This window comes from Mustela erminea, chromosome 6 (genome assembly GCF_009829155.1).
Source record: "Mustela erminea isolate mMusErm1 chromosome 6, mMusErm1.Pri, whole genome shotgun sequence".
NCBI classification, from domain to species: domain Eukaryota; kingdom Metazoa; phylum Chordata; class Mammalia; order Carnivora; family Mustelidae; genus Mustela; species Mustela erminea.
In genome coordinates this window covers 111,627,121-111,653,729 of record NC_045619.1, presented here as the reverse complement: position 1 = coordinate 111,653,729, position 26,609 = coordinate 111,627,121, and the positions used below count along the sequence as shown (strand labels likewise).

The following is a 26,609-nucleotide window of genomic DNA, read 5'->3' as shown; positions in this document are numbered from 1 at the left end:
GACTTTTTATTATAAGATTAACATTTTTTGTAATAAGTTAACTCCCATAAAACATTTTACAGTGCTTCCTGCAATGGTAATGTTCATATCCCGTGAGCAGAGTTAGTTTGGAGACTTAGACCTCTACCACTGAACCCATTTCTTGAAAAATAAGGTGGTACAATTGATGACAGAAATGAATATCAGAAAGCTAAGTAACAGCAGAGAAATCTTTCTGATAGGGCCTTAATACTTTTTCCTTTTTTATTGCTTTTTCAGACAAATGACCATGGAAACAATTGAATCTCAGCAGGATGGAAGTGTAACAGATTCTGTGGCTGAGAGCGAATCTGCTCATATGCAGACCCAGACTGGTCAAAATTCAATCCCTACTTTAGCTCAGGTAAATTTAATGTAAGCAATAGGCAGGCACTGATGAAAGGGAAACTCTGTGGAAATAAGCATGTGCAGATTCTGTTTTCTTGAAGTTGATCTTAAGTTTACACTGTTCCCTGGTTATCAGCCATTCTTACTGATTTGATTTCAGAGAGACGATATGTATTTGAGTTACTTTGCCTCGTAACGGACACTTTGCAGTGCTCCCTCTCCACTACCACTGCTATGCAAAAGGAAAAACAAAAACCTGCCCACATATGTAACCCTCAAATTACTGTTTCAGAAGGTTGGTAATTCCAAGTTGGTATAGTCTTAACTTCTCAGCTGGAAATACTACAGAAATCTTATATTGCCTAGTATATATTTGGTTTGAGCTTTGCTTCCTTTTTAGTTAGGTCTTTTTGAATTGGTTTCATTTAGAGACCACCAGTATGAGTTAGTGCCTGATTTTCAGCTCTTAAAACCCATTTCTGAGATATATATAAAAATATGTAGTAAAAGCAAACACATTCTTTTTTTTTTTTTTAAGATTTTATTTATTTATTTGACAGAGAGAAATCACAAGTAGGCAGAGAGGCAGGCAGAGAGAGAGAGAGAGGGAAGCAGGCTCCCCGCCGAGCAGAGAGCCCAATGCGGGACTTGATCCCAGGACCCTGAGATCATGACTCGAGCTGAAGGCAGCGGCTTAACCCACTGAGCCACCGAGGCGCCCCAAACACATTCTTTTATTTAGTTTGTCACGTATTTTTTGAGTACCTACTGGCTCTCAGCACTATTTAGATACATGGAGAAATGTAGTTTTTGGTATTAAATATCTCATGGTTTAGTAGGGAAGGTAGGTACTTGGATGATAGCTCCAACAGTATAAGAAGTGCTATAAAACGTTAGGAGGGAGCAGCCAGGTGACCAGGAGTACTTTATGGAGGAGTTGCTTTTGAACTAGATATAAAGGATCAATAGGAGTTTACCACGTGGACAAGGATAGGGAAGCATATTCTAGGCCAGGGAAGAGTGTGCAGAGGCACAAAGCCAGACTGTCTGGAAACTATGGGTAGAGGGGCTAACTGGAGCCTAACATCTGGGCTGGGAAGTCGTGCTGGTTAATGTAAGCAGAGATTGTATACATTTGAGAGTGTAGAGTGTCCTGGATACTAAATATTCTTGAAGCACAGTGTTCCCTGTGTTTAGAACACTAATATTTGTGTGGACTATATAGGGGGTTGGATTGGAAGTCAACCAGCCAGTTGTGGAGAAACCTTTTGTATGGAGTCACAGTAGTGTGGGATACAGTGCAGTCATGAGATTTTCACAGCATCTTGAAGGGAGGAGAGAGAGGACTCATATGGCTGACTGGAGGTCCAGGGGAAATACCAGGTTCTTCCTGGGTTGTCTTAAGCCAGACAGGTTCCTGTGAGGTCTCTTCTTTCCCAAGACTGGCCCCAAACACCCAGCCTGCTTTTCTTTCCTCATAAGAGCTCCCTGAGGGTTTTCTCACAAGTATTCTGTGGAGCTGCATCTCCCTGGCAACACCCTTCTTTGTTACCCTAGAATGCAGGCATGCAGATCTTTTGCTATTTAAAGGGGTGAGGAGAGCAGCCTTTTTCTTATTAAAAGAATGTATGCTCATTGTAGAAAATTACAAAATATGTATTATTATAAAGAAGAAAATAAAAACTACCCATAATCTTAACATCCAGAGATTTTGGGTATATGTCTTTTAGTCTTAGGGTCTTATGAAAAGAATACAATACACATATCTTTTTTCATAAATTTGCCATCTTCTAGAGTTTTTATCACTATGATTCCTGATCTTTAATTCTGCCCTTCTTTGCTGAAGTGGTAGTTGAAAGCAAATCTTCCTTTTGCCTCCATTCCCCTCCTTTTAGGTCCTGGCTCACTGACCCTCACATAGCCTTCTCTCCCTCTTCTGGGCCTGCACAGTCAAAACAATATATCTCCATTGTTTAACAATGATAATTTGCAATCCTGAGGACTTTAGCCTGGGTGACAACCAGCTCTGTGAGCGTCAGTCAGAAGTTACTAAAGAGTTCCAGTAATATGAAGTTTGAAAAATAACCTCTGATTTATGAGCGTTTGGAATTGAATAGGAGTCCAGTGAATAGAAACTAGGTTTTCATAGCTAGGAGAAGAAGTAAGAGGGAGAGGAGGTAGAAATTGGAAGGATAGATTCTTCAAGAAATTTTTCTGTGAAATAATAGAGAAAGATGAGTCTGTGAAACAAAGGGGTGAGGACAGGAGTGTGGCAAAGAGAAGTGTTTTGAGGAAAGTGGAAGGAGAGAGAGACATGAGAGGGCTGAATCAGATCTAGGAAAAAACCTGTGGTTTGCATTTATAAAGCTTTCTTCTTTAAAAATCTCAAATTCAATGTTGGTATTTACTAAATCTGGAGAGCAAGCTCACGGACTTGCTATGGTATTTATTTGCTATATATCTTAAGGATCTGATCAAAGGATAAACAGTGGTTTTTGTCTTTCACATATTAGGAATGTTGAGAGATTAAGAAGTAATCTGTGTGCTGATTCATTGATTACTTTGGTTAACTAAGAGTTATCCTCTGTGCCATGCACGGATCATGATTTTTTGAAAAATTAGGACAAATTCTTAGCAGTCAAAATTTTCTAAACTTAATTAGATTCTAAACGGTTAGGTTCTTATGATGCCTGAAGCTGTTAAATTGTGAGTATTCGTTATGATGTGATATTATGTGATAAAAGCATTAGGAAATCAGATTGAAATCTTTATTAAACCTATAATGTAGCTGGTGGTGGGTATTATGGAGGGCATGTATTGCATGGAGCACTGGGTGTGGTGCATGAACAATGAATTCTGTTACACTGAAAAGAAATAAAAAAAAAATCTATAATTTATGCTAAAAGTGACTCTTCTGAATAATTCCTGATGTCCTTGTATACTTGATACTTGTTTCATTTTTTTCAGAAAGGATGGTTTGGTATAGGTAGGACTTTATAACACTTAATTTCCTTTTTACATGGTCAAATTATTATTAACTAGTGTGGGCACAAAAGGTGTGACAAAAAGATTCAGTCAGTTTCATCCTTTGCATCTGGTCATTTGAGAGTAGTAGTTTTGAGCACCATGGACTTTCTAAAGCTTCCACCTATCAGGTTACTCTGAAAATCATCACATTCAGGAAAATCTGACAACTCAAGGCTGCTCTTGGCCCTCAGGCCTCCGTGTGCACCAAGAGAGGCTAGAGTTTTAAGTTTCCAGTTTTTCTGTTTTATAACTTCCCAGATATAAATGGAATCTTTCCCTTCTACCTGCAGTCAAAAGTAAATAGAAGTCACAGTGGTGATAATGTCAAAGAGCTGAAAGCAGGATTTGCCTTAAACAGATACTGAGGGTGGCAGAGAGTTGAGGTTAAATCGTGACTTGGCTTTCTTCTTGCTTGAGATATTTTTTATGTTGATTTATTTTTAATTGAAGCTGCTTTCTTGTTTGTTAAGTATATATATTGCTATGTAAGACTAGTTTCTATTCCCCTGTGCCCCTGGAAAAACAATTGGTAATAAGTTGGAGAGTTTATTTTAAATAACCAAGCCAGGAGGAAACCTTGTCCAAAAGCCAAAATGGTGAAAGCAAAAAAAAAAAAAAAAAAAATATATATATATATATATATATATATGTATAGACACACACACACACACACACACATATGTGAGTTATATGCAAGTAGTTTTAAATAGCCACATACCCTCTGGAAATAATATAATTCTTAAATGGGTAATTAAACTTTCTTTTCTTTCTTTTTTTTTTTAAGATTTTATTTATTTGACAGAGATCACAATTTAGGCAGAGAGGCAGGCAGAGGGAGAGGGAGAAGCAGACTCCCTGTTGAGCAGAGAGCCTGATGTGGGGCTGGATCCCAGGACCCTGGGATCATGACCTGAGCCAAAGGCAGTGGCTTTAACCCATTGAGCCACCCAGGCACCCTAAAATTTCTTTTATAATGTAAGATTTCAAACATGTACAAGGTAGGATAATGCTATGGATATAAATTTATGTATACATAAACTTGATAATTACTAAGATTTTGTAGCCTCATCTATCTTCTTTTTTTTCTGTTTGTTAAAGTATTTTAAGCAACTCTGCAGATCTCAGACCTGTCATTTTACTCCTACTTACTTCTGGGTATGCAACTTGTAAAAGATTATGGACATTTTTTTATGTAACCAAATGTCACTGTCATATCTAATAAAATGAAGCATAATTCCTTACAATGATATGCACTTCTTGTTCACATTTCCCCATTTATTTCACAAATGTGTAATCTACTCTGAAAGTAAAAGTAAGGACACCCTGAATTTTTCTTGTTGGAAGTCCCTTGGGAGTTGTCAATGTCTCCAGAAGATCTGGATAGGCAAAGTAATCCTCATGGAGCCACTGGAAAGGATGTGCTTTAAAACCAGCTTTCCAAAGCTTCATGCCAAGTAGCTGCTGCTGAAGCCTGTGGGCACCTCACCTCTCAAAGCTAAATAACTCTTTTTTATAAATGACCAGTTCTCTAGGTGTCAGCAAAGGTGAAAGAAGCAAAAGCAGGGAGTCCTAGAGCTTGAAGGAAGCTCTGGAGATTATCAGGGTCAGCACAGTGCCTCAAGAGAATTTGTTCTAATATAAACGTTAATCTTCCCACAGACCTGTGTGTTTTTGGAAATGAGATTAAAGGGAGCAGAGAAAACTACTTGGGAATGTTGTTCAAGGATTATACTCTGCTAATCTCCTTTTTTATGTGTCTGTTCTAAATGCAAATAGTATATGTAAAGGAGCGCCTCAGAATAAAGCCAGCCTTGGCATGCAGTGAGGGATTGAAGTAGGAATGATTTAACAAAGGATACATTTTAATGTATGAGTTGTATGTTTTCTGTTTCAATCTGGTGGGAAATTAGAATGACGTTTCTCATTACTTTGGCTGCCTGTGCCAAAAATCCATCTTCTTGGTCCCAAGTAGGACCAGGAAGGATGTGGATGGCTATCAGAAAACAAAACAAAAATGCAACATTTGCTATTGATAATGGGTCCAGCAACATCATATTTGTATATTAAAAATGGTCTGCATTGTGTTATGTTGATCTGGTATATCTACTGCCAGCTAAGTAGATATAATTTAAGCTTAGTGTTCAATTGAATCTTGTTTTTTATTTCAACATACTAATTCCCTTACTTGAGTGACTTTTGCAGAAAGAGAAAAATGTTCTTAAAATTTTGAGGTAAAAATTTTTCATTTCAGTATTGACTTTCTATTGCTCCTTATTTTTTTGTATTCCTTCCTCTGGCTCTTTTTCATTGCTTTAATTTTTTTATATAATGTTTTACTTCACCTAGAATTCTCTCTAAAAATGAGCAAAAGTTGGAAGAAAAAGTAAAACTGAATTTTTTTCAGTAAATGCTAACTCTGTGTTGTATGATGTTCTTTAATCAACTATTTCAAGGAAATATACTGTTTTAAAATGTAACTCATTTTCTTGAAGGTGATTCAGGGTATGAGGGACATAAAAGTAGTTGGTGAACTGCTAATAGCAGAGATTGTTTTGTTCAGTTTGAACAAGAATTTGTTATATATCTGTACTTGTATTTTGTAATTTTGTATGTGATAACACATTTCTTTAAAGGTTATATTTTAGCTTTAGAATGCCCTCTGTTTTCATCTTAGTGATAATACTTTGAATAAAATTTGATATTTCAAAGATAATTTAAGCAGATATAAAGGAATCAGCCAATTTTCAGAAAAAGATTTTGTTTTTATACTTAAATCAGAAAAATAAATACAAATTAGTTTTAGTGTTGGAGAGATTGTTAAAGATTTTCTGTCATTTATAATGATTTTCAATGGGGTTTGGATACTTTTTTTTTTTCTTAAAATTTTATTTATTTATTTGACAGAGAGAGATCACAAGTAGACAGAGAGGCAGGCAGAGAGAGAGAGAGAGGGAAGCAGGCTCCCCGCTGAGCAGAGAGCCCGATGCGGGTCTTGATCCCAGGACCCTGAGATCATGACCTGAGCCGAAGGCAGCGGCTTAACCCACTGAGCCACCCAGGCGCCCGGGTTTGGATACTTTTTGTTTGATGTTCCAAGTTCTTCATAGAGAGAGGTGATTTGTCATAAGCAATAATGGGAGAACAACTGAGTATAAACATAGTTACTCTTTTTACCCTTTTCTTTATGATTTCTTTTTTGTAGTAAAGTAGGGAAAGGTTTATAGGGAAGCTGTTGTTTAAGGGGTATAGAATTTCATATTTGCAAGATGAAAATGTTCTGAATAATCTGTTTCACAACTGTGAATATACTTACTACTGAACTATATAAATTAAAGATGGTTAAGATGGTAAATTTTATTCTACATTATTTACCACAATAATGAAAAAAGAACGATGAAGGGAGTAGACATTGAAGTTTGAAGAAAAAGTGTGAATTTTTGTAGGTTCTACTTTGAATAGTATTCAGAGGTTATTTTACTTTGCCTGATTTTAATATTTAAAGTTACTGCAAGCTTGGTAAACCCCAGACTGTTAAAAGAATTACATTTATTAAAGGAATTACAAAACACAGAGGCTTTTAGAAATTTTCACTCTATTGATTAATTACGATGACATCTTAATAGTGTTCTTCAGAAATGAGAGTTTTCTGAGTCCTGGCAGAGAAAAATCTCTAGTGGTTCTCCAAAAAGACATGGGAGAGAAAAGCCTGCTTATGGTAGTGAATGTATTAGGTAGACACACTATCAGATAAAGAGGATGCAAGCAGAAATAGTTCAGGAAAAAAATATGTTCTATATAGCAGTAAACTTCTATTTTGGCAGATAATAAATACCTTTATGTATTTGGTATCTGGTATGTTAATACACCGTGATAGGTATTGCTAGTGTAAGTTGGTCTCCTTGGGTCCTTAGAACTTTCTAGTTTTCCCTTTTTTAAGGGCTTATTTACTGCTTTTACTTGGTGTAAGGAAAAAGAGTCAATGTATACATACATATACACAGTTTGAATTAAATGTAGTTTGTTTACTTAAAATTTTAAGTATTTTTTGTACTATATTTTAACACTAAAGACACAAAATTATTTTTTTTAAAGGTTTATTTATTTTAGAGAGAGAGAAAGAGAGCGTGAGTAGGGGGGCAGAGGGAGAGGGAGAGAGAGAACCCCAAGCAGATTCCTAGCTAATCATGGAGCCTGACATGGGGCCCGATCCCACCACACTGAAATCACAACTGGAGCTAAAACCAAGAATCAGCTGGCCAACTGACTGAGCCCCCCAGTTTCCCTCAAAATTATTTTCCTAATGTTTATATATTGTTTTAAGTTAATACTTAATTGCCTGCATTCTTTGATTTTCATAGATTAAGATGAAGGAGGTGAAGTATGAAGTGCAAGTACAGTGCTTGGAATGTGCAATAATTGTTTGCTTTTATCATTCTACTAACTTGCCTCAAATGATTAGAATGGTAGCAGTTAGGCCAGTGGTTGCAATTAGGCTTCAAGAGGAAGTGGCTTATGTTGTTTTAAAAGTATGTTGTATTAGGATTTCATTTGAAAGTAATATAACTCTACTTACTATGCTTAAATAGACCTTCAGAGGGTGTTGAAAAGGAAAGCTACTGGGCTGGGCACCTGGGTAACTCAGTCAGTTGAGCACCAAGCAGAGAGCCCCATCCCAGGATCCTGAGACCGTGACCTGAGCAGAAGGCGGAGAGGCTTAACCCACTGAGCCACCCAGGCCCCCATACCTCTCATCTTTACTGGGAAAAAAGAAAGGTCGCAGTACATGTTCAATTAATTAGTCATCCTATATGCCATGGGGCATCCTGCTCTGCAGGGAACCTGCTTCTCCCTCTACCTCCCTCCCTCTGTTATGAATAAATTAAAAAAATAAAATCTTAAAAAATTTGTAGTTGTTTTATAAGCAACATTCTGATATGATGCCACGAACTTACTTTAAATGGCATATTTTATGCTCCTAAATTTTTATACTTTGGATTTCTTTTATTTATTTATTTATTTATTTTTAAAAAGATTTTATTTATTTATTTGACAGACAGAGATCACAAGTAGGCAGACAGGCAGGCAGAGAGAGAGGAGGAAGCAGGCTCCCTGCTGAGCAGAAAGCCGGACGCCTATGCCGGGGCTCGATCCCAGGACGCTGGGATCATGACCTGAGCTGAAGGCAGAGGCTTTAACCCACTGAGCCACCCAGGCACCCCTGGATTTCTTTTGAAGGGATTTTTAAATATTGCAGGAGTTTCTTTAAGCCATTTTATGTCTGAAAATCTAAAATATAATCTATTACTAGATTTTACATTTCATATTAAGACCAGGTTTCATTATAATGCTTTTTTAGGTGCTTAATTCTTAGACTAGCTTGTGTATGAATTCTGACCTTTGGACTGAAACTGAAAAAACTTAAGGATGCAATTTAGTCTAGCCATGTTTTGTCACTGATTCGGATTTTGACTTTTTTTTTTTTTTAAGATTTTATTTTATTTATTTGACAGACAGAGATCACAAGTAGGCAGAGAGGCAGGCAGAGAGAGAGAGAGGAGGAAGCAGGCTCTCCGCCAAGCAGAGAGTCCAAGGCGGGGCTCGATCCCAGGACCCTGGGATCATGACCTGAGCCGAAGGCAGAGGCTTAACCCGCTGAGCCACCCAGGTGCTGGAAAAGTATTTTAACCTTCCAGATCATAGGATTAATACTTGTAAATTGTTTAAGTTCCAAATTCTTGACTAAATTATTTAAATGCAACAATAATAAGAATAATAAAAGTGGGTATTGAACTCAGTCTGTGCCAGGCCTTTGACTCACAACAACTTTATAGAAAGATACTGCTTTCATTCCGCCTAGCAGTGGTGGAAAATAAGGTATAGAGAGACTGAATGAATAACTTGTCTTAGGTCACACAGCTAGTAAGAGGCAAGGCCAAAATTAGAACCCAGGCTATCTGGCTTTAGATTTAATCAAGCTCTCTACTCTTTATTGTAGAGTAATACAACCTATGTAATACATAGGGTACTCAGTGTTGAACTGGACCATATAGAGGGCATTGCCTTGGAAATTCCATAACAATTGAATTTAATAATAAAAATAGGTTATATATTGTTATTGTATATGTACACATATATATTATATATGTGTGTGTGTGTGTGTGTGTGTATATAGACACATAAGCAGAACTATGCAGTACATGTTAACATGTACTGTATATTGTTACTCCTTCATTCTTCAGTGGCAGATTAAGATAGTTCTATATTTAGATCCCAACTCCGTTTCTGATCTGGGATATGTGAAGAGCATTAGAGAATTTAAATTTTATCCATTTTGATGTATTAGTAATTGTTTCCATATAATTTCTGGCATCCGTAACTATTCTGTGTGTTGAACCATCACTCTGGGGCCGAGAGTATGATAGCACCCAGAGCTTTCGACTTAAGTTTTATGAGATGATGAAGAAATCAGTCCCATTGCCTTTGGTAAAATCAATTTATTGAGTGTTTTCCTGGCAAGAAGCCAGTTACTTGTTATATCCACTAGATATGGGGCCAGAGTTGTTATTTTTTATGTGTGGTAAGAAAATACATACAGTCTGCAATCCTGACCAGTTTAAGTGTACAGTTTAGTGGTGTTAGTAATACAGTGTTGTGAAACAGATCTCCAGAACATTTTCATCTTGTAAATCTAAAGTTCTATATCCATTAAACAAAAACTTTCTTAATACCCCTGCCTTCAGCCCTGATAACTACCATTCTACCTTCTGTTTCTGTGAGCTTAACTACTTTTAGATACTTGATATGAGTGGATGCATCAGTATTTATCTTTTTGTGACTAGATTATTTCACTTAGCATAAGGCCCTCAAGGTTTATCTGTGTCATACTCTGTGGTGGGAATTTTTTTCTTTTGTGAGGCTGAATAATATTCCTTTGTATGTATATACCACATTTTATTTACTAGTAATATTTTTTAAGAAATTTATTATTTATTTATTTATTTTAAGATTTACTTATTTGACAGAGAGAGCTCACAAGTAGGCAGAAAGAGAGAGGGGGAAAGCAGGCTCCCTGCTGAGCAGAGAGCCTGATGCAGGACTCGATTCCAGGACCCTGGGATCATGACTTGAGCCGAAGGCAGAGGCTTAACCCACTGAGCCTCCCAGGTGCCCCTCTTTATTTTTTAACTAATTTACATACCCAATGTGAACCTCAAATCCACTCCAAGATCAAGAGTCCTACAATCTTCCACATGAGCCAGCCAGATGCCTCTACTATAATAGTTCTTAAGGGTTTTTGGTATTTTTGTTTTTGCCAGTTCAGTACTTTGTAGGACTTACACAAAGTTATTGATAGAACAAATAAAATAATTCAAGTGAATTAAAATTTGCTTCATAGACATTCTTATAAAGAGTTTTTTGTTTGGAAATAAAGATTAATATGAAGTTTGGGTAATAAGTGGTTTTAGGCATTCATTTTGTGGTATCTGGCTTTTGACATATATATTTCTTATCAATTATTAGAAATGATCGACATTATTGTTAAGAATAGTTTTATTATTTACTATTTGTTCTTACAAGATGTCTACTGGGTATATGTTCTTTTGGGCTCCTATCTCACTAAAACTTCATTATGTACACTTATTACTTGCATCTGACTAGTGATTATGATCAATTTTAGTTTCAGTCTTACTGAAGGCAACTATAGGATTGATATTTAAAAGTTCTGGAGTTAAAAGAATTTTAACTGCTACAAAGGTAATATTCATTTTCATAATGCTTTTAAAATATGATAAATGAAACACATATTGGTTAGAATATAAAATGATACTCCTACTGCTACAAATAGAAAACTAAGGATACTCTACAGATTAGGTAGGAAAAACAAATCAGCTAGAGCATTGTTTTTCAAAGGTTAAAGGATCCCTAATTTTAATTTATCCTCAAAAGATCATCACTGCTTATTGGAAATGTAATGAAAATAGACTGTATAATTAAGCATGATTTAATTTTGATATTCGCTTTGCTTTCAAGGGAGAATTTTTTTTTTTTAAAGATTTTATTTATTTATTTGACAGACAGAGATCACAAGTAGGCAGAGAGGCAGGCAGAGAGAGAGGAGGAAGCAGGCTCCCTGCTGAGCAGAGAGTCCCATGCGGGGCTTGATCCCAGGACCCTGAGATCATGACCTGAGCTGAAGGCAGAGGCTTTAACCCACTGAGCCACCCAGGCGCCCCTCAAGGGAGAATTTTTTAAAATATTTTATTTATTTGAGCAAGCATGAGAGAGAGTGAGCCTGAGTGAGGGGAGGGGCAAAGGGAGAGGGAGAAACAGACTCCCCTATGAGCAAGGAGCCCCATGTGAGCCTTGATCCCAGTATCCCAGGATCATTACCTGAGCTGAAGGCACTTAACCAACTGAGCCACCCACACGCCCCACAAGGGGAGAATTTTTTTTAAAAGACTTAATATTCATCCATTTATATTTACAATACCAGAAACAGTGATCTACTTTCCCCTTCTCATTTTATTTGGATTATAGATTTCAGATGGCATTTGTTTATGCTCTACACATACAAAAAGCATGTGAGGCAACAGCATTCCCATGTAATTCTCTTTAGAATTTTAACATGGTAGATATACAAATGTGAGTCTTATGTGGTTAACTCTGTTATCAATAAATAGTTTCACCTGAAATTCTCAAGATAAATTAGGTAAAAAAAATTTTTTATAATTTAATTTATTTATTTGAGAGAGAGCAAGAGAGTGTGAACAGGGGGAGGGTCAGAGGGAGAAAGGGAGGGAGAAGCAGACTCCCTGCTGAGCCAGGTGCCTGACATGGTTCTTGATCCCAGGACCCCGGGATCATGACATGACCTGAAGGCAGATGCTTAACCCACTGAGCCACCCAGGTGCCCATAAAATTTAGTAAAATTTAACTGTACTGATTTTTGCAATCTGTTAGCCACACTTAAAAAAAAAAAAAAAACTGCAGTGGAAAGAAAGACACTAAAATGAGACCAACTCTACATTTTTCATTTTGTGTTCTCTTTATTTAGTGCAATTAAGCACAACTTTAAAAAAAAATAAAATGAAATATTTTACATCTATATTCAAGTGTTCACTCTCATTATTTTCCTGTTTTCAACCTTAAAAATATTTGAAATATTCTGTAAATACTTTCTTTTCCTTATAGAAGAAACAGATTTTGAAGAATCTTGTCTTAATATACAGAAATCAAGATAATTTTCCAACTTCATGCTTGTAATAGTGGGTTTCAATTGTAGTCCTTTAAAATTAAAATAGACAAGGTATAGATTTTATTTCTCAGGAGCAGAATTGATAGTGAAATCTGCTATATTGTGAATTCACTTTTTTTCATCCTTTATTAACTGTCTTGAATGCAGGCCCAGTAGCTCTGTGACATTTGCAGCTGTATTGTGACATCATAAACCCCATCATAAGGGAACCTGGCTACAGACTGGAGGTAGTCTACTAGGTGCTAATCAAGTGCCATGTTACAACATTGTGAGGTTTTCCCAGTTACAAGTGTCATTATAAGGATTTTTTTTTAATTGCAAAGCCAAGTAAGGCTGTCAATTGCATCATCTTAACTTCAGATTAACTACTGTCTATAGTGGGGTTGTTAGTGGATGTGGTGGCACCAGCATAATCTATGTTTCAGGCATCCTGTGGAAGAGGATTATTCAGGGGATCTGGAAGAAAAGGTAAATCATGTCTATTATGAGTTCATTCTACGCACTTTTAGAGCCTCATAAAAAGAGGTATAAAAATTATGGAATATAAAATACACCCATTTTTATTTATGTTTTTAAGTAGCTGCCTACATGATTGTTAGAAAGTGATGAATATACTCCTAGATCTTCCTCTGGTCTTCTCCCTCTCTTCATTTAGGCTTTTTATGCAAATGTTCCCTCCTCTGAGAAGCTTTCCACAACAGGTATATTTTGATTAGCCTCCTTCCACACTACCCCTGCCTTGTAACTCTGATTCCTTACCTTCATTTTTCTTTTAAGAATTTAACACCAGCGGCGCCTGGGTGGCTCAGTGGGTTAAAGCCTCTGCCTTCGGCTCAGGTCATGATCCCAGGGTCCTGGGATCGAGCCCCGCGTCGGGCTCTCTGCTCCGCCGAGAGCCTGCTTCCTCCTCTCTCTCCCTGCCTGCCTCTCTGCCTACTTGTGACCTCTGTCAAATAAATAAATAAAATCTTTAAAAAAAAAAAATTAAAAAAAAAATTTAACACCAATAAAAAATGTTGTATTTGTCTTCAGTTTTCTGTATCTTTCTGATGGAGGAGAGCAGAAACTTTTCTTGTTCATTGCTATGTCCCTACTGTCTAGACTGGCCCACACAGCAGGCTCCTGATAAATATTTGTTGAGAGAATAAAAGAATGAGTTAATTCATAAGTATGACCTGCTTTTGTGATATTTTTTGCATATTAAGTCTTAGAATGAAAATTTGATGTTTATGAGAATTTTTTTTTAAGATTTTATTTATTTATTTACTTGAGAGAGAGACACAGATAGCAAAAGAAATAGTGAGAAAGAGAGTATGAGTGGTTAGGAGTGGGAGAAGCAGGCTCCCCGCCCATCAGGGAGCCTGACGCAGGGCTTGATCCCAGAACTCTGGGATCACGACCCAAGCCAAAGGCAGACGCCTAATTGACTGAGCCACACAGGTGCCCCAGAAATATTTCTTTATTTCTGCCTGCAGTATGCATATATTAGTTCAGATGAACTAAAGTTTGTGTCCCTATACTAGTGTCTCTTAGGAAAAACTATTCTCTTTTTCCAGAGCTGCTTTGGACTTCTGTTTGCACATTAGGAATAAAGTAATTATAATACTCTTAATAGATTGCTCTTAGTATTTCTCAGATCTTTGTTTTCTAGCTCTAAAGCATCAGTTGCAAAATTCTCCTTGCTTATTACCACTTCCACGTAGTTACCCTACACTTGCTTTCAATGTAGCCTACCTAAAACTGAATGTGCCACCTTTCTTTGCCTACTTTTGCCTTTGAGCCTGCATGCATGTCCTTGAATCACTGCCAGTGTTCCTTCTATGTCACCTGTGTAAAATACCCTACTTCAAGGATGCTGTAGATTCCGCTGTGGCTCATATGCTCAGTATAATCATATAATAATACTGAAATGCTAAAGGTAGGGAGCCACGTGAATTTTATTTTTATTTTATTTATTATTATTATTATTTTTTTAATGTGTAGCAGTGAAGTTTAGCCAGTTTACCAATACAGTGATAGGCTTAGTAGTGATCACCAGTTTTGGCAAAACCAGTGAGTATACAGTGTCTGAATATAGAATGTCTCTATATCTAAGGATTTGGGGTTTTGGGGTTTTTTTTTTAAGGATACATCTGAATTCTCTAGAGTTTGTCATATGCGCAGCTTCTCAGCCTGTATTTCCGCAGTTTAACAAAAGAGTTGTCTCATGAGCTTTTACACTGTCCAGAGTTTGGACATAGAGAAGTTTCGCTGTAGTTACAGAATTCCTATAACTTATCTCCAGAGTTCTAGGAGTACAGTTTTGTATTAGTGGCTACAGCTCCTTTTCCACAGCAGGTATTACTAACACCAAGCCATTTTGATAGAGTATTTATTTAATAATTTAAAATCTTGAAAATTATACTTGAAAGGTATTTAAAATAACTTGAAGCATGATTTATCTTTATCAAAACCTCACAGATCTTTCTTGAGTTGTTCAGTTCTTCAGAATATCTGATGTCTTTATTTATTATTTTTTTTAAAGATTTTATTTATTCATTTGACACAGAGAGATCACAAGTAAGCAGAGAGGCAGGCAGAGAGAGAGAGGAGGAAGCAGGCTCCCCGCGGAGCAGAGAACCCGATGCGGGACTCGATCCCAGGACCCTGAGATCATGACCTGAGCCGAAGGCAGCGACTTAACCCACTGAGCCACCCAGGCGCCCATCTGATGTCTTTAAAGCTGGAGTATTTCCACACAGAAAATGCTTGTGGGTGCCATCCAGCATTTTATTTTATTTTATTTTATTTTATTTTATTTTATTTTATTTTATTTATTTATTTTTTAAGATTTTATTTATTTATTTGACAGACAGAGATCACAAGTAGGCAGAGAGGCAGGCAGAGAGAGAGAGGGAAGCAGGCTCCCTGCTGGGCAGAGAGCCGGATGCAGGGCTCAATCCCAGAACCCTGAGATCATGACCTGAGCCGAAGGCAGAGGCCTAACCCACTGAGCCACCCAGGCGCCCCCATCCAGCATTTTAATCCACAGGTCCAATCTATGATACCAGTAGTACTCTTGGGTGTAATTCTTTTTTTTTTTTTTTAAGATTTTATTTATTTATTTATTTATTTATTTATTTGACAGAGAACACAAGTAGGCAGAGAGGCAGGCAGAGAGAGAGGAGGAAGCAGGCTCCTTGCTGAGCAGAGAGCCCGATGCGGGACTCGATCCCAGGACCCTGAGATCATGACCTGAGCCGAAGGCAGTGGCTTAACCCACTGAGCCACCCAGGCACCCTTTTTTAAGATTTTATTTATTTTATTTGACAGATAGAGATCACAAGTAGGCAGAGAGGCAGGCAGAGAGAGAGGGAAGAGGAAGCAGGCTCCTTGCTAAGCAGAGAGCCCGATGCGGGGCTCGATCCCAGGACGCTGGGATCATGACCTGAGCCGAAGGCAGAGGCTTTAACCCACTGAGCCACCCAGGCGCCCCCTTGGGTGTAATTCATATTATATTTCACTCAGTCTCTGACTCGCGAACTCTCTCTCAAGCTTTGGGTTATGGTGGTGTGGGTTGTGCTTCTGTGCTGTAGTTGAAATCACAGCCTGCTCAGTGCTCAGTTTTTTACATTGTGAGCGGGATGTCTAAGAGCTGCATTGGGATAGAACAGCGGTTTCCAAAATGTGTGTGCGGAACCCTAGGGGAGACTTTCAGGAGGTTTAGGAGTACCAGACTATTTTCATAATAATGCTAAGATTTATTTTCCTTTTTCTCTGTAATGATATTTATACTGATGGTGTAAAAACAGAAGAGGGTAGGATTAAAGCTGTTGGTGCCTTAGCACGAATCAAGTCAGTGACATCAAACTATACCAGTAATCAGTGTATTCTTCACCGCCATTCACTTTGCAAGTTAAAAAAAACACAAATCGACACATCATTTCATTTAAACAATTTTTTAAAGGATTTTACGGATTTATTTGAGACAAAAATACCACGATGAAGCCGTAAATAGTACCAATTGTATCAAACCCTGATCCTTAAGTACATGTTGTTCTAATATTCTGTGTTATGAAATTGGTATGTTTACTGAAAGCTTTTCTGCTGTGCAGTAAAGACTGATGGTGTTCTTGAAGAAAAACACTTGTGTAATTGTTTGAGTGTTGAAATGAACTAGCTGAGTTTTTTCCCATAGGACATCAGTTTTCTCTAAAGAATAGCCAATAGCCAAAGCATGGCTATTCAAACTTGAGCGTTTGGAAAACATTTTCTTTTTTCTTCTTCTTCTTCTTTTTTTTTTTAAGATTTTATTTATTTATTTGACAGAAAGAGAGATCACAAGTAGGCAGAGAGGCAGACAGAGAGAGGGGGGAAGCAGGCTCCCTGCTGAACAGAGGGCCCGATGCGGGGCTCTATCCCAGGACCCTGAGACCATGACCTGAGCCGAAAGCAGAGGCTTAACCAGCCTCCAGGTGCCCCTGGAAAACATTTTCTTAAAAGCAAATGAAGTAAGCTTGTCACTTCAAGGAAAACAGTTAGCAGTGTTTATTGTCTATGATAAAATTCAGGCTTTTAGGGAGAAGTTCTGAATTTGGGAAATCCTGTATCTACATTGTGAGCTTGGTAGCTTTTCGATTTATAGTATTCTAATGAGATTGATGTTGGTTTTAATGAATGAGGTTTTCTGATAAAGTATCATGAAATACGTCAGCATTTGGGAGATCTGCTTAATCCAGTGAGCCAATATTTTCCAAATAACTACTGCGTGATGTTACAGAATCATGCATGAGACCCATTCAAAGTGCAGGATTGGTCAGTGGATTTTAATATAACTTGTGGTTTCATATTCCCCATTGCAACTGATTTTTATGAAATAACCACCTGTTCAGTTTTGGTGTAGTAACAGAGAAAATTCGGTGAGGTCCAAATCTTCACTTATCAAGTAAAATCTTGTAACAGATTCAGTGCACAAGTAGGTATGAAAATTTGGCTGATTTCAAATAAATTAAACATTGAAAGAATTTGTAAAAAAGTAAAACATTGATACTCTCGTCACTAATTTTTCTGTTTTGGAAAATGTAATTATTTTTAATAAAGTGCTATTTGTGTTAACATGTAGTAGAATTATTTTTAAGGTATAAAAATTTTTCAGTTTTAATTTCTAATATGGTAAATATTGATACATATACATATAACCAGTGATATGCTGGAGCTGGCTTGTGAGAACTGATTGCCTGCATCTTTTTCCAGCTTTATGTTCAGTGTCATCTGTTGGTAACCTGAAATCTGCCATAGTCGGGGTTTCACATTACAGAAATCAGCAAACATTTGAAATCAAGGTTCTCTCTTCCCCAACACTGAGTGTTAAACATTTACGGCATCTGACTGGATATAAATCAAGCAAGAGCTCTTTAAGTCATTAATAATTTTTAAGAGAGTACAGGTGTCCTGAGAGACTAAAAAGTTTGAGAATTATCTGTGTGGCTGAAGGTATACCTTTTGGTAATTTGTCCACAAAGAGGTGGATGCCTTTTTATTGTTTATACAGATGTGTCTTTTGTGCTGCTTTGTCATTTCTAGAACAAATCCTTCCTTTTTTTTTTTTTTTTTTAAACTTCTGGTTGTTAAATGTATTTGTTCTACTATGGTATGATCTTTTTCTTTCCCCTAAAATCTGAGGTAGACAATAATGCTCTAGGGGCAGGTGGGATGAACTTGCCCATTGGGCTATATGTTGGGTGTGTCTGCCCTTTTCTGTCTATTATTCAGGCCTAGCTCAAGCTGTGGCTTCTACACAAAGCCTGTACGTATTGTTCAGACCCATTCTGTTCTGTACTCCCCTGACTTTCATGGCCCATACAGTGGAGCAATTCGTTCTACAGTGCTTGGTGTGCTATTGTTTCTTAGGTGTTAGTTTTACCAATTTTATTTCTACCCTAGTGCACCTAGTACAATGCTCATCACATAGGTTCTCTTGCATGGATGAAAGATTTTTACTTTTGGATTACCAGAGAAGTTTGCTTTCTAAAGAAATGAGCTTATAAATAAATCTTACAATTATTTATTATAAGCCCAGTTTTTAATAATTGTTTTTAAGTGTAAGTAGATTGGAAATCATTGGTGTTTCTTAAAGTGAGGCCCTATATAGAGGGTTCCTTCAAAGTTTTAGATCTTGTGGTTCTACTACCATTTGTAGCAGAAACTGGTAGCTTATTTCACTTATTTCATTTCCAAAGTCTTTGACTCTTTTAAGTAAGTCATACTGAATAGTGAGTGAAACAGTAAAAAGAGGCAAAGTTTATATGATTACACTGGCCTGCCTATAGGATTGAGTTGTTGACTAATTAGAAAACTTGACAGGTTTTGAATCCAGCGGGGGTGGAAGTACTGTGTTTTGCTATAGGGATCTCTGTTGAAACTACTCAGGGGTACTGGGAGATGGTTGTACTTTCTTTGTGCAAGCTAAGTGATGGTTTTGGCCCTTTCTGTACATGCTGGAGGTAGCAAGGAGGAAAACTGTAAGAGGGACATTTCAGATCTAAGGCAGGCACTGTCTTTGGATCAGACACACTAAGAGCATGAGAAATCCTGGAATTCCTCTGGCCTGTGCCTTTTTTGTGATTATGGGGACATAAAAGTATGACTTTCATTAGTATAGAGACAAGGCATTAGCTTATCTCTGGAGTAGTACCAGAATATCCTATTTTGAACATTTCGTCTATTAAAAAATAATTCACCATATTTAAGTTCTGTCTCCAATTTCTCTTAGGAAGTTGGAGAGGGTAATTTATACTTTGGCCTAAATAAGGATTCACTGTTAATAGTCGTGAGGTCGTAGTGAGGTAGTTTAACTGCTTTAGAACTTTGGGCTTGGAACATTCTTAGCCATCGAAGCATGGGAACCGAAAGTGAGGAGCATGGGTTCTTTAATATCTATCACATCAGAGAATGACTGTTCCAGGACAGTAACCACCTCCTAATGGTAAGTACCCCGTGAGCTTGTCATTTATTAGAAGCAGGTGAAAGGAAGGAAGAAATGGCCAGTCATAATAGTGAGTGGTATTTCTTTAAAAACAAAACAAAACAGAAAATGTCCAGCCTTAATCCTGAATGATGATCATTTTTGCAGGTTTCTGTAGCTGGATCAGGCACCGGAAGAGGCTCCCCAGCTGTAACTCTAGTACAGTTACCTTCAGGCCAAACTGTACATGTCCAGGGAGTAATTCAGACACCACAGCCATCGGTTATTCAGTCACCACAAATACAAACTGTTCAGGTTAGCTGCGTTCCTGGATGATTTGTCTTTGACTTTCTTCTATTTTTTTGTTTTGTTTTTTTTTTTTCTTTTATTAATTCATGTATCATCTTTTTCTTTGTGTAGCTTTTATGCTCAAGTCTTTTTATTAGAAATTTGGGGGAATTTCCATTTCCTATGCAAAGTGCATTGTGTCCTGCTAAATACATGATTTGACTTAAGAGTTGCAGTTTTGTTTTTTGTTCTTAATTTACAGGGTGAGTAATTGCCAGATGAGTAATTCTTTGCGTCGTTGCTCTGTGCTCAGACTCAGATTTATTTAGCAAAGCTCTCCAATGGTTCTTAAAAATGTTTTGAGGATTCTTTGAAGATGCCTGATAAAAATAGTAATATAAAGATTACTGTTTTCATAAGTACTTACATTAGTTAAGTAGGTGGAAGTTTATTTTTAGTTCAATATCTATAACTTATAAGAACGATAGGATATTATTGTTACCTTGGTATTATGCTTCTAATCATCATCCCCTCTCAGATAAAACCTTGGTTTTTGTAGACATGATTATTATGGTTATGATCCAGAGATCTGTTTTTAAGTTTGTCATCAGAGTTGATTACAAATCCTTAACATTTCTTGAAGCTAAAACATTTTTATGCATCAGTAGATGTAAATTAAGTATGAATTTTTTAGTTTTTATTTTAATTCCAGTTAGTTTACACATGGTGGTGTGATATTAGTTTCAGGGGTACAGTGTAGTGATTCAGCACTTCCAACACAACACCCAGAGCTCATCACAGCAAGTGTGCTCCTTACGGTCCATCACCTATGTCACCCATCCCCCTACATCCCTCCCTCCTGGTGACTGTCACTTATTCCCTATAATTAAGAGTCTGTTTCTTGGGTTGTCTCTTTCTCTCTCCCTTTTTTCCCCTTTGCTTGTTTCGTTTCATAAATTCCATCTGAGTGAAATCATGTGGTTTTCGTCTTTCTCTGACTTATTTAGCTTTTCATTATTATACTCCCGATTGCTCTCCATGTTGTGGCAAATGGCCGTGTTTCATTCTTTTTATGGTTGAGTAATATTCCATTGTAGTATAGACCTCATGTTTATCCATTCATCACTTATGGGCACTTGGGCCGCTTCCACAATTTCATTATTATAAATATGCTGCTATAAACATAGAGGTGCATGTATCCCTTTGAATTAGTGTTATTATATTCTTTGGGTAAATATTCAGTAGCGTGATTGCTGGATTGTAGGGTAATTCTATTTTCCAACTTTTGAGGAACCTTCACACTGTTTTCAGAGTGACCACACCAGTTTGCATTCCCACCAACAGTGTACCAGGTTCCTTTTTCTCCACATCCTTGTCCACATTTGTTGTTTCTTCTGTTGTTGATTTTAGCCATTCTGGTGGGTGTAAGTATGTATGCATTTTTTAAAGCATAATTTTCTTAGTTATTGAATTTACTTCTGTTTTCTTTTTAGGTCAGTTATTTTCCTTTAGATGTTGAAATTATTTGAACATAGCTGATGACAAAAAAATCGGTGAGGAAAACATAGGGGTGCATACATAATCAGTCTTGTCCCTTGCATATTTGAGTACGGTTTATAGCAGAATAAGGTTGCAACATGGTATTTGAAGTAATAAATACACATGCATTAAAAGCTTAGTTAGCTTTGCTGCACAAGTGTCTTTTCAAAAGAGTAAGAATCAATCTTAGCATTTTCTCTTTTTCTCATAATGACCCTTGGTTCCAAGAGTCTGACTCTTTCTGACCCTAATTATAGCACAAGAAAATCTTTCCACTCTCCTTTTTGAATTAGGACTTTTATTGGGACGCAGATATTTCTGCTCTAGATATTTCTGGCAGCTATTGGAAGAAAGTATTATCTTATATTCAGTAGGCTTTTTTGGGTTTTGTTAAGTAGGTGATTTAATTATCTTTGGTGTAGAGGTAAGTGCCAGTGGATATTGTCTTAGAATTCCTGCTTGTTGAACAATGGTTGTCTCTTAACCTATCCATGTGAACTTTAGCTATCACTTTTCTAAAGTGGGTAAAATAGTATCCTACCTCACATACGGGCTTTGTTACGAGTATATGAGAGATGTGTGAAAGCCTAGTGTAAAGTGATACTGTTTGGTGGGGACATATGATTGTTGATTACCATAACATTTTTTTCTAAATTCTGTTCACTGGTGCCTGTGCTTATGTGTAGGGTGGCCCTGACCAGAGATGCATGGTCATATGTGCAAGTGAACATTATGTACACCAGTGTGCTTCAAGAAGTATATATTCCTGCTTGCATTGTTGACATTTAAACAAGTTCTTTTGATTTTGCCCAAATCAGATTCTCCTGTAATTGTAATATGAAGAAAAGTGAGTTTTATAAACTCAAAACTACCCTAGCCCCTGAATGATAATGGCAAGGTATATTGAGAGCCATCACGTGATTGTAGAGATTCATTATTTTAGTTTGCAGACTTCCCTTAAAATCCTGTGATTATTATGTGACTTGAAAAATGAAATCATGCTTAAAACTCTGATCTTCCTTTTAAGGAGAAGTTCCTTATTTTGACCTTCAAGATTCACCACCATCAAGCCCCATCTGACTTCTTGTCCTATAAATCCTAACTTTAATCAGGCTTGTTTACTTGTTTGCTTCTTTGAATCTATCTACTGTCTGTTTGAAGACCCAGCTCAAGTCAGCTGTGGTATTATAAAGAGGACAGTGAAGTCCAGACACTTTATTTTGCCTGTCACTAGCTCACTCAATCCCCATTGGGTTTCTAAGTGTAGGTTTAGGGTAGAGATCTTAAGTCTTAGGTATCTTATATGTAGTCCTTTCCTGTGAAACTTCACTGGCCATGCCAACCACCTTCATTTGCATTTCTGTAGTATTTATTATCTGAGCCATTCCTGTCCACACATACCTGCTCTACAACTGAAATATGTGTGTGTCTTTGCTCCCTTTCCTAAGCCAGTTGTGCGCTGCAGTAGTGCAGGTTCAATGTGTTCTGTTGCTGGACACTTTCCCAGCACCTGGCATCTAGACCCTTAAGCACCGTTTTTTGAATGAAGGAGATCATATATTTTATGATGCATTTCAGAAACTCTTGTATTATAGGTAGCAACAATTGCAGAGACAGATGAGTCTGCAGAATCAGAAGGTGTAATTGATTCTCATAAACGTAGAGAAATCCTTTCACGAAGACCCTCTTATAGGTAAGTTATTTAAGTTTCCTACTCTAAAGATACCTTTTCCAAAAAGGGAGAATAATTATGTATCAAATAATTATGTATCAAACCAAGTCCATAATAGTTTCTCTGTTTTAAATTTCATTCATGTAACTTGATTATTTCTGTTGTCAAATTATGTTTTAGAAAAATACTGAATGAACTTTCCTCTGATGTGCCTGGTGTTCCCAAGATTGAAGAAGAAAAATCAGAGGAAGAAGGAACGCCACCTAACATCGCTACCATGGCAGTACCGACTAGCATATATCAGACTAGCACGGGGCAATACAGTATGTATGCTGCAATTCGCTATGTTACAGTGCTAGCTTTAAGTCTTCTCTAGTTACATTGAAGCAACTTGGGTTTGGCATTCAATTGTTTCATTTAAAAATGCATCGTAATATCTAAACTGTGTGTATCATAGAATGAAAAGTACATGTTAAAGAAGTGAGAGATTTGTACTGAGACCTGTCATATACTTTTGAAAAGTTAAAGTATTTTTACTGAATATAGAAGAAAAATTTGGGGTAAAAATAAAGGGAGGGTGGTGTGCCTATTTATATGTTTATATTCATGTCTGATAAAAATTTAAAACTTACTGTTTTTGTTATCTTTATAAGATGCATGCAAACATAAGATATAAATGTCTGTATTTCGTTCTTGTTGGCTTTTGTTACCAACAATTACATATTATGCTTACTAATCTAAAAGAGGTACATAATGTTTCCTAAATTGTTTTAAATGTAATTATGTTTTCACTAGTCTTTGTTAATTTGTGCTGCAGCTTTTTCTAGAAGAGAATGGAAAAATGATTTATTTTTTTAAAAGTACAGCAATTGGACAGATCATTTTATTTGAAATTTTAAACATCAAAAGCTGTAAATAAACAGATACGTTCACATTTAGTCTTGTGCATTTTAATGGGCTGTTAATCCTGTGCTTTTTGCTCTAATTAAAGCACTGATTTTTTTTCTCAAATCAAGCACATTTGATATACATAAGAATGCTTTAGTAAAAAAACAAGAGCTAGGAAGAAAAACAAAAAGGAGAAAGAAAAGCTAGGAAAAAGAAAAAATATTTTAAAATAAAAGCTACTTAGGTAATGGAATGTATGTGGTATTAAATACTGTGTTGGTTTAAATATGAAGGTAAGATTTTTAGATATGTTTTCTGTTTTCCCTTTATAAAAACAGTAATACCTAGAAAACTCTCAAGTCTTTAAGTTGTGGCTATTAAAACAAATGATACTCTTTAATATATGGGAAGACCTTATATAGTCATTAGTTTTTTAGAGTTTTTTATTTTGATGGTGGTAGATTTGCAGTATTAAACAAATTCTCATTTGGCAATTCTGGTTCTTCAGGTTCTCCTACCATGACACCTAGCAGAATTGGGGTATAATTTGTCCACAACCTCTATGGGGTGCTGAATGAACAGGTCCAAAGTCAATGTTAGGAAAAGGAAACTCGCCACTGCCTGTGTCAAGAGTTAGACCTTGAGGTTTCACTGTATTTTTTTTTTATTATTATTTCTCTGATTTGTATACCTTTCTGTCTGACCCAGTCAGAATAGGTGGTGGGAGTTTTAGAAGTGTAAATCAGAGTTTGCCAGCTGGCAGGCTTCTGTAGGGCAACACAAAGGTACACAAGTGTGAGCGCCTCATGCTCTCAGTCCCTGGAGTGGCTGGGCAGGGCTTGGAGCTGCTGGAAACTCCTCATTGTTCAGGTCTGGTCTTGAGCAGTGGGTTGTACACATACTATCATTTTCTATTTGTGGTGTGATAGGGAAAAGGTTGGAAATTACTGATGAAATAATGCTAAGACATCTTAAAGTTTGGGGGTGATCTAAGATGTTTTCATCTTAAACATTTCTTTGACATATCCCGACGCTGCTTAGGAATTTATAGAAGTGGTGATCTCTTTACAAGTGATATGGAAAGGGATGCTGTAGGTTATTTTGCCTAGGTTATTAGTTGAAAATTTGAAATTGTGAAAGCATTGGGTTGCAAGAATATCGAAGCTAGGGATGGTCTGGGGAAGGCTCCGAGTGCCGCCATTCACCAACTGGATCAGATAGAGAAGCTTTATTTTCCCATCTTGGGGTCTTTCAAGTAGGAATAATACTAAAATTTGCCACACTTTGGGGTTAGCATGAGGACAAAAGGAAATAAGAGGGAAAAGTGGCATAAAACAGACATGCTACTTTTGACACAAAACAGAAATGTAAGCCAGCGTCTCATACGTGAACTTTCCCTCCAGGTAGCAACAAAGCCTGTATTTCCTGTGCTCTGAGTGCACCCACTTGCAGCCGGGGCCTGACAGGAGACTGACGTCACTGTGGGTGCAGGGTGGTGGGAGTAGTCAGGAGTTAATGGTTGAGAACAGCAAATCGAAAGTTTAGAAGTTAGATGTTTATCTGTTTGCCTCATTAGAGGTCACAGACTGTCTCTTATTGAGGTTTCTTAATTTAGACCCATACAATATGATCCTGGCAGGTGTTAAAAGATGTGATTACTTTGTATGTGCTCTCTGCAGGTAGAAACTGCCATTTTTATTGCTTCATGAAGAGTGGTAACTGCCTTTGCAGTTAAAATGCATCTCTTAGATGTTTAGTGACACTTGGTTATGTTGATATTTCTTTCTTCTGAAAGGTGAATACTAACATTTAAAGTATTTAAAAAAGACATTTACTTTCATTGGAGGGTAAATATATATTTACACATAAACAAGATCCATTTTCATTAATCAGATTTCTTAGTAGGAATCTTAACAGGTATTAATGCTTTAATGTTGCTCCCTGGATATCTAAAAAAAATGAAATAATTACTGGTGTCCTTTGGGGTTTAGACTACAGAAGTTTACTAGAATTTCTGGAGAATAATTCTGGGTTATTTACACGTACCTGTTTTTGAGACCCTCTCATAACTTTTTACTGTAAAATGTGTTTTTTGTAGGTTTAATTCTTTCTTCAGTTTTTATTTATGAATGACTTTCCCCCAGGCTTTGCTTTTTTTTTCCCCAAAGATTATTATTTTAGATTACTTATTTTTAATTTAGTATAATGAGCTAGTTGGAGTTAAAAACAAAAACTAAAGGACTTTGTGTGTCAAAGTTGAAGAAATAAAATAAAAATGAGCGTATTCAGGCTTTCTCATATGTTTTAATAGTTGGAAGTTTTTGACAGAAGTTCACCTTATTTTTTCAAGTTATTTTTTTAATCACAGAAACTAAGAAGTGAAAGTTAGAATAGTCTACTCCCTGGGATTAGTAAAAATACTTTTAAATGGACAGGGATTCATTATTGCAACACCAAGAAAGTCAGCTACACTTGCAAAATCTTTTCTGGAAGTACAGATCTTAGGGATAGGATTGCTGTAGGCCAATTAAGTCATTCTGGCCAAAGAAAATTTGTTTTGTCTCAAGAGATATTTCTGAAAGAGAGCAGTTCTAATAATCTCAGAATTAGCAAAGAATGTTACTTGTTGC

General features: G+C 36.8%; 1 protein-coding gene across 14 annotated transcripts in view; it reads left to right on the top strand.

Annotated features, from left to right (window-relative positions):
- The window catches only part of CREM (cAMP responsive element modulator), a 71,557-nt gene that overhangs the window by 17,580 nt on the left and 27,368 nt on the right, over positions 1-26,609 (top strand). For 9 of the 14 annotated variants that reach the window (XM_032349304.1, XM_032349298.1, XM_032349296.1 and 6 more), the window contains 4 exons: positions 259-382; positions 19,761-19,907; positions 23,015-23,112; positions 23,272-23,414. In XM_032349304.1, coding sequence (XP_032205195.1) covers positions 259-382; positions 19,761-19,907; positions 23,015-23,112; positions 23,272-23,414 — 512 coding nt within the window. Of the gene's footprint in view, positions 1-258; positions 383-12,835; positions 13,118-19,461; positions 19,614-19,760; positions 19,908-23,014; positions 23,113-23,271; positions 23,415-26,609 lie in introns of those variants that run through there. The other 5 variants (XM_032349312.1, XM_032349313.1, XM_032349315.1 and 2 more) reach the window with 5 other exon arrangements.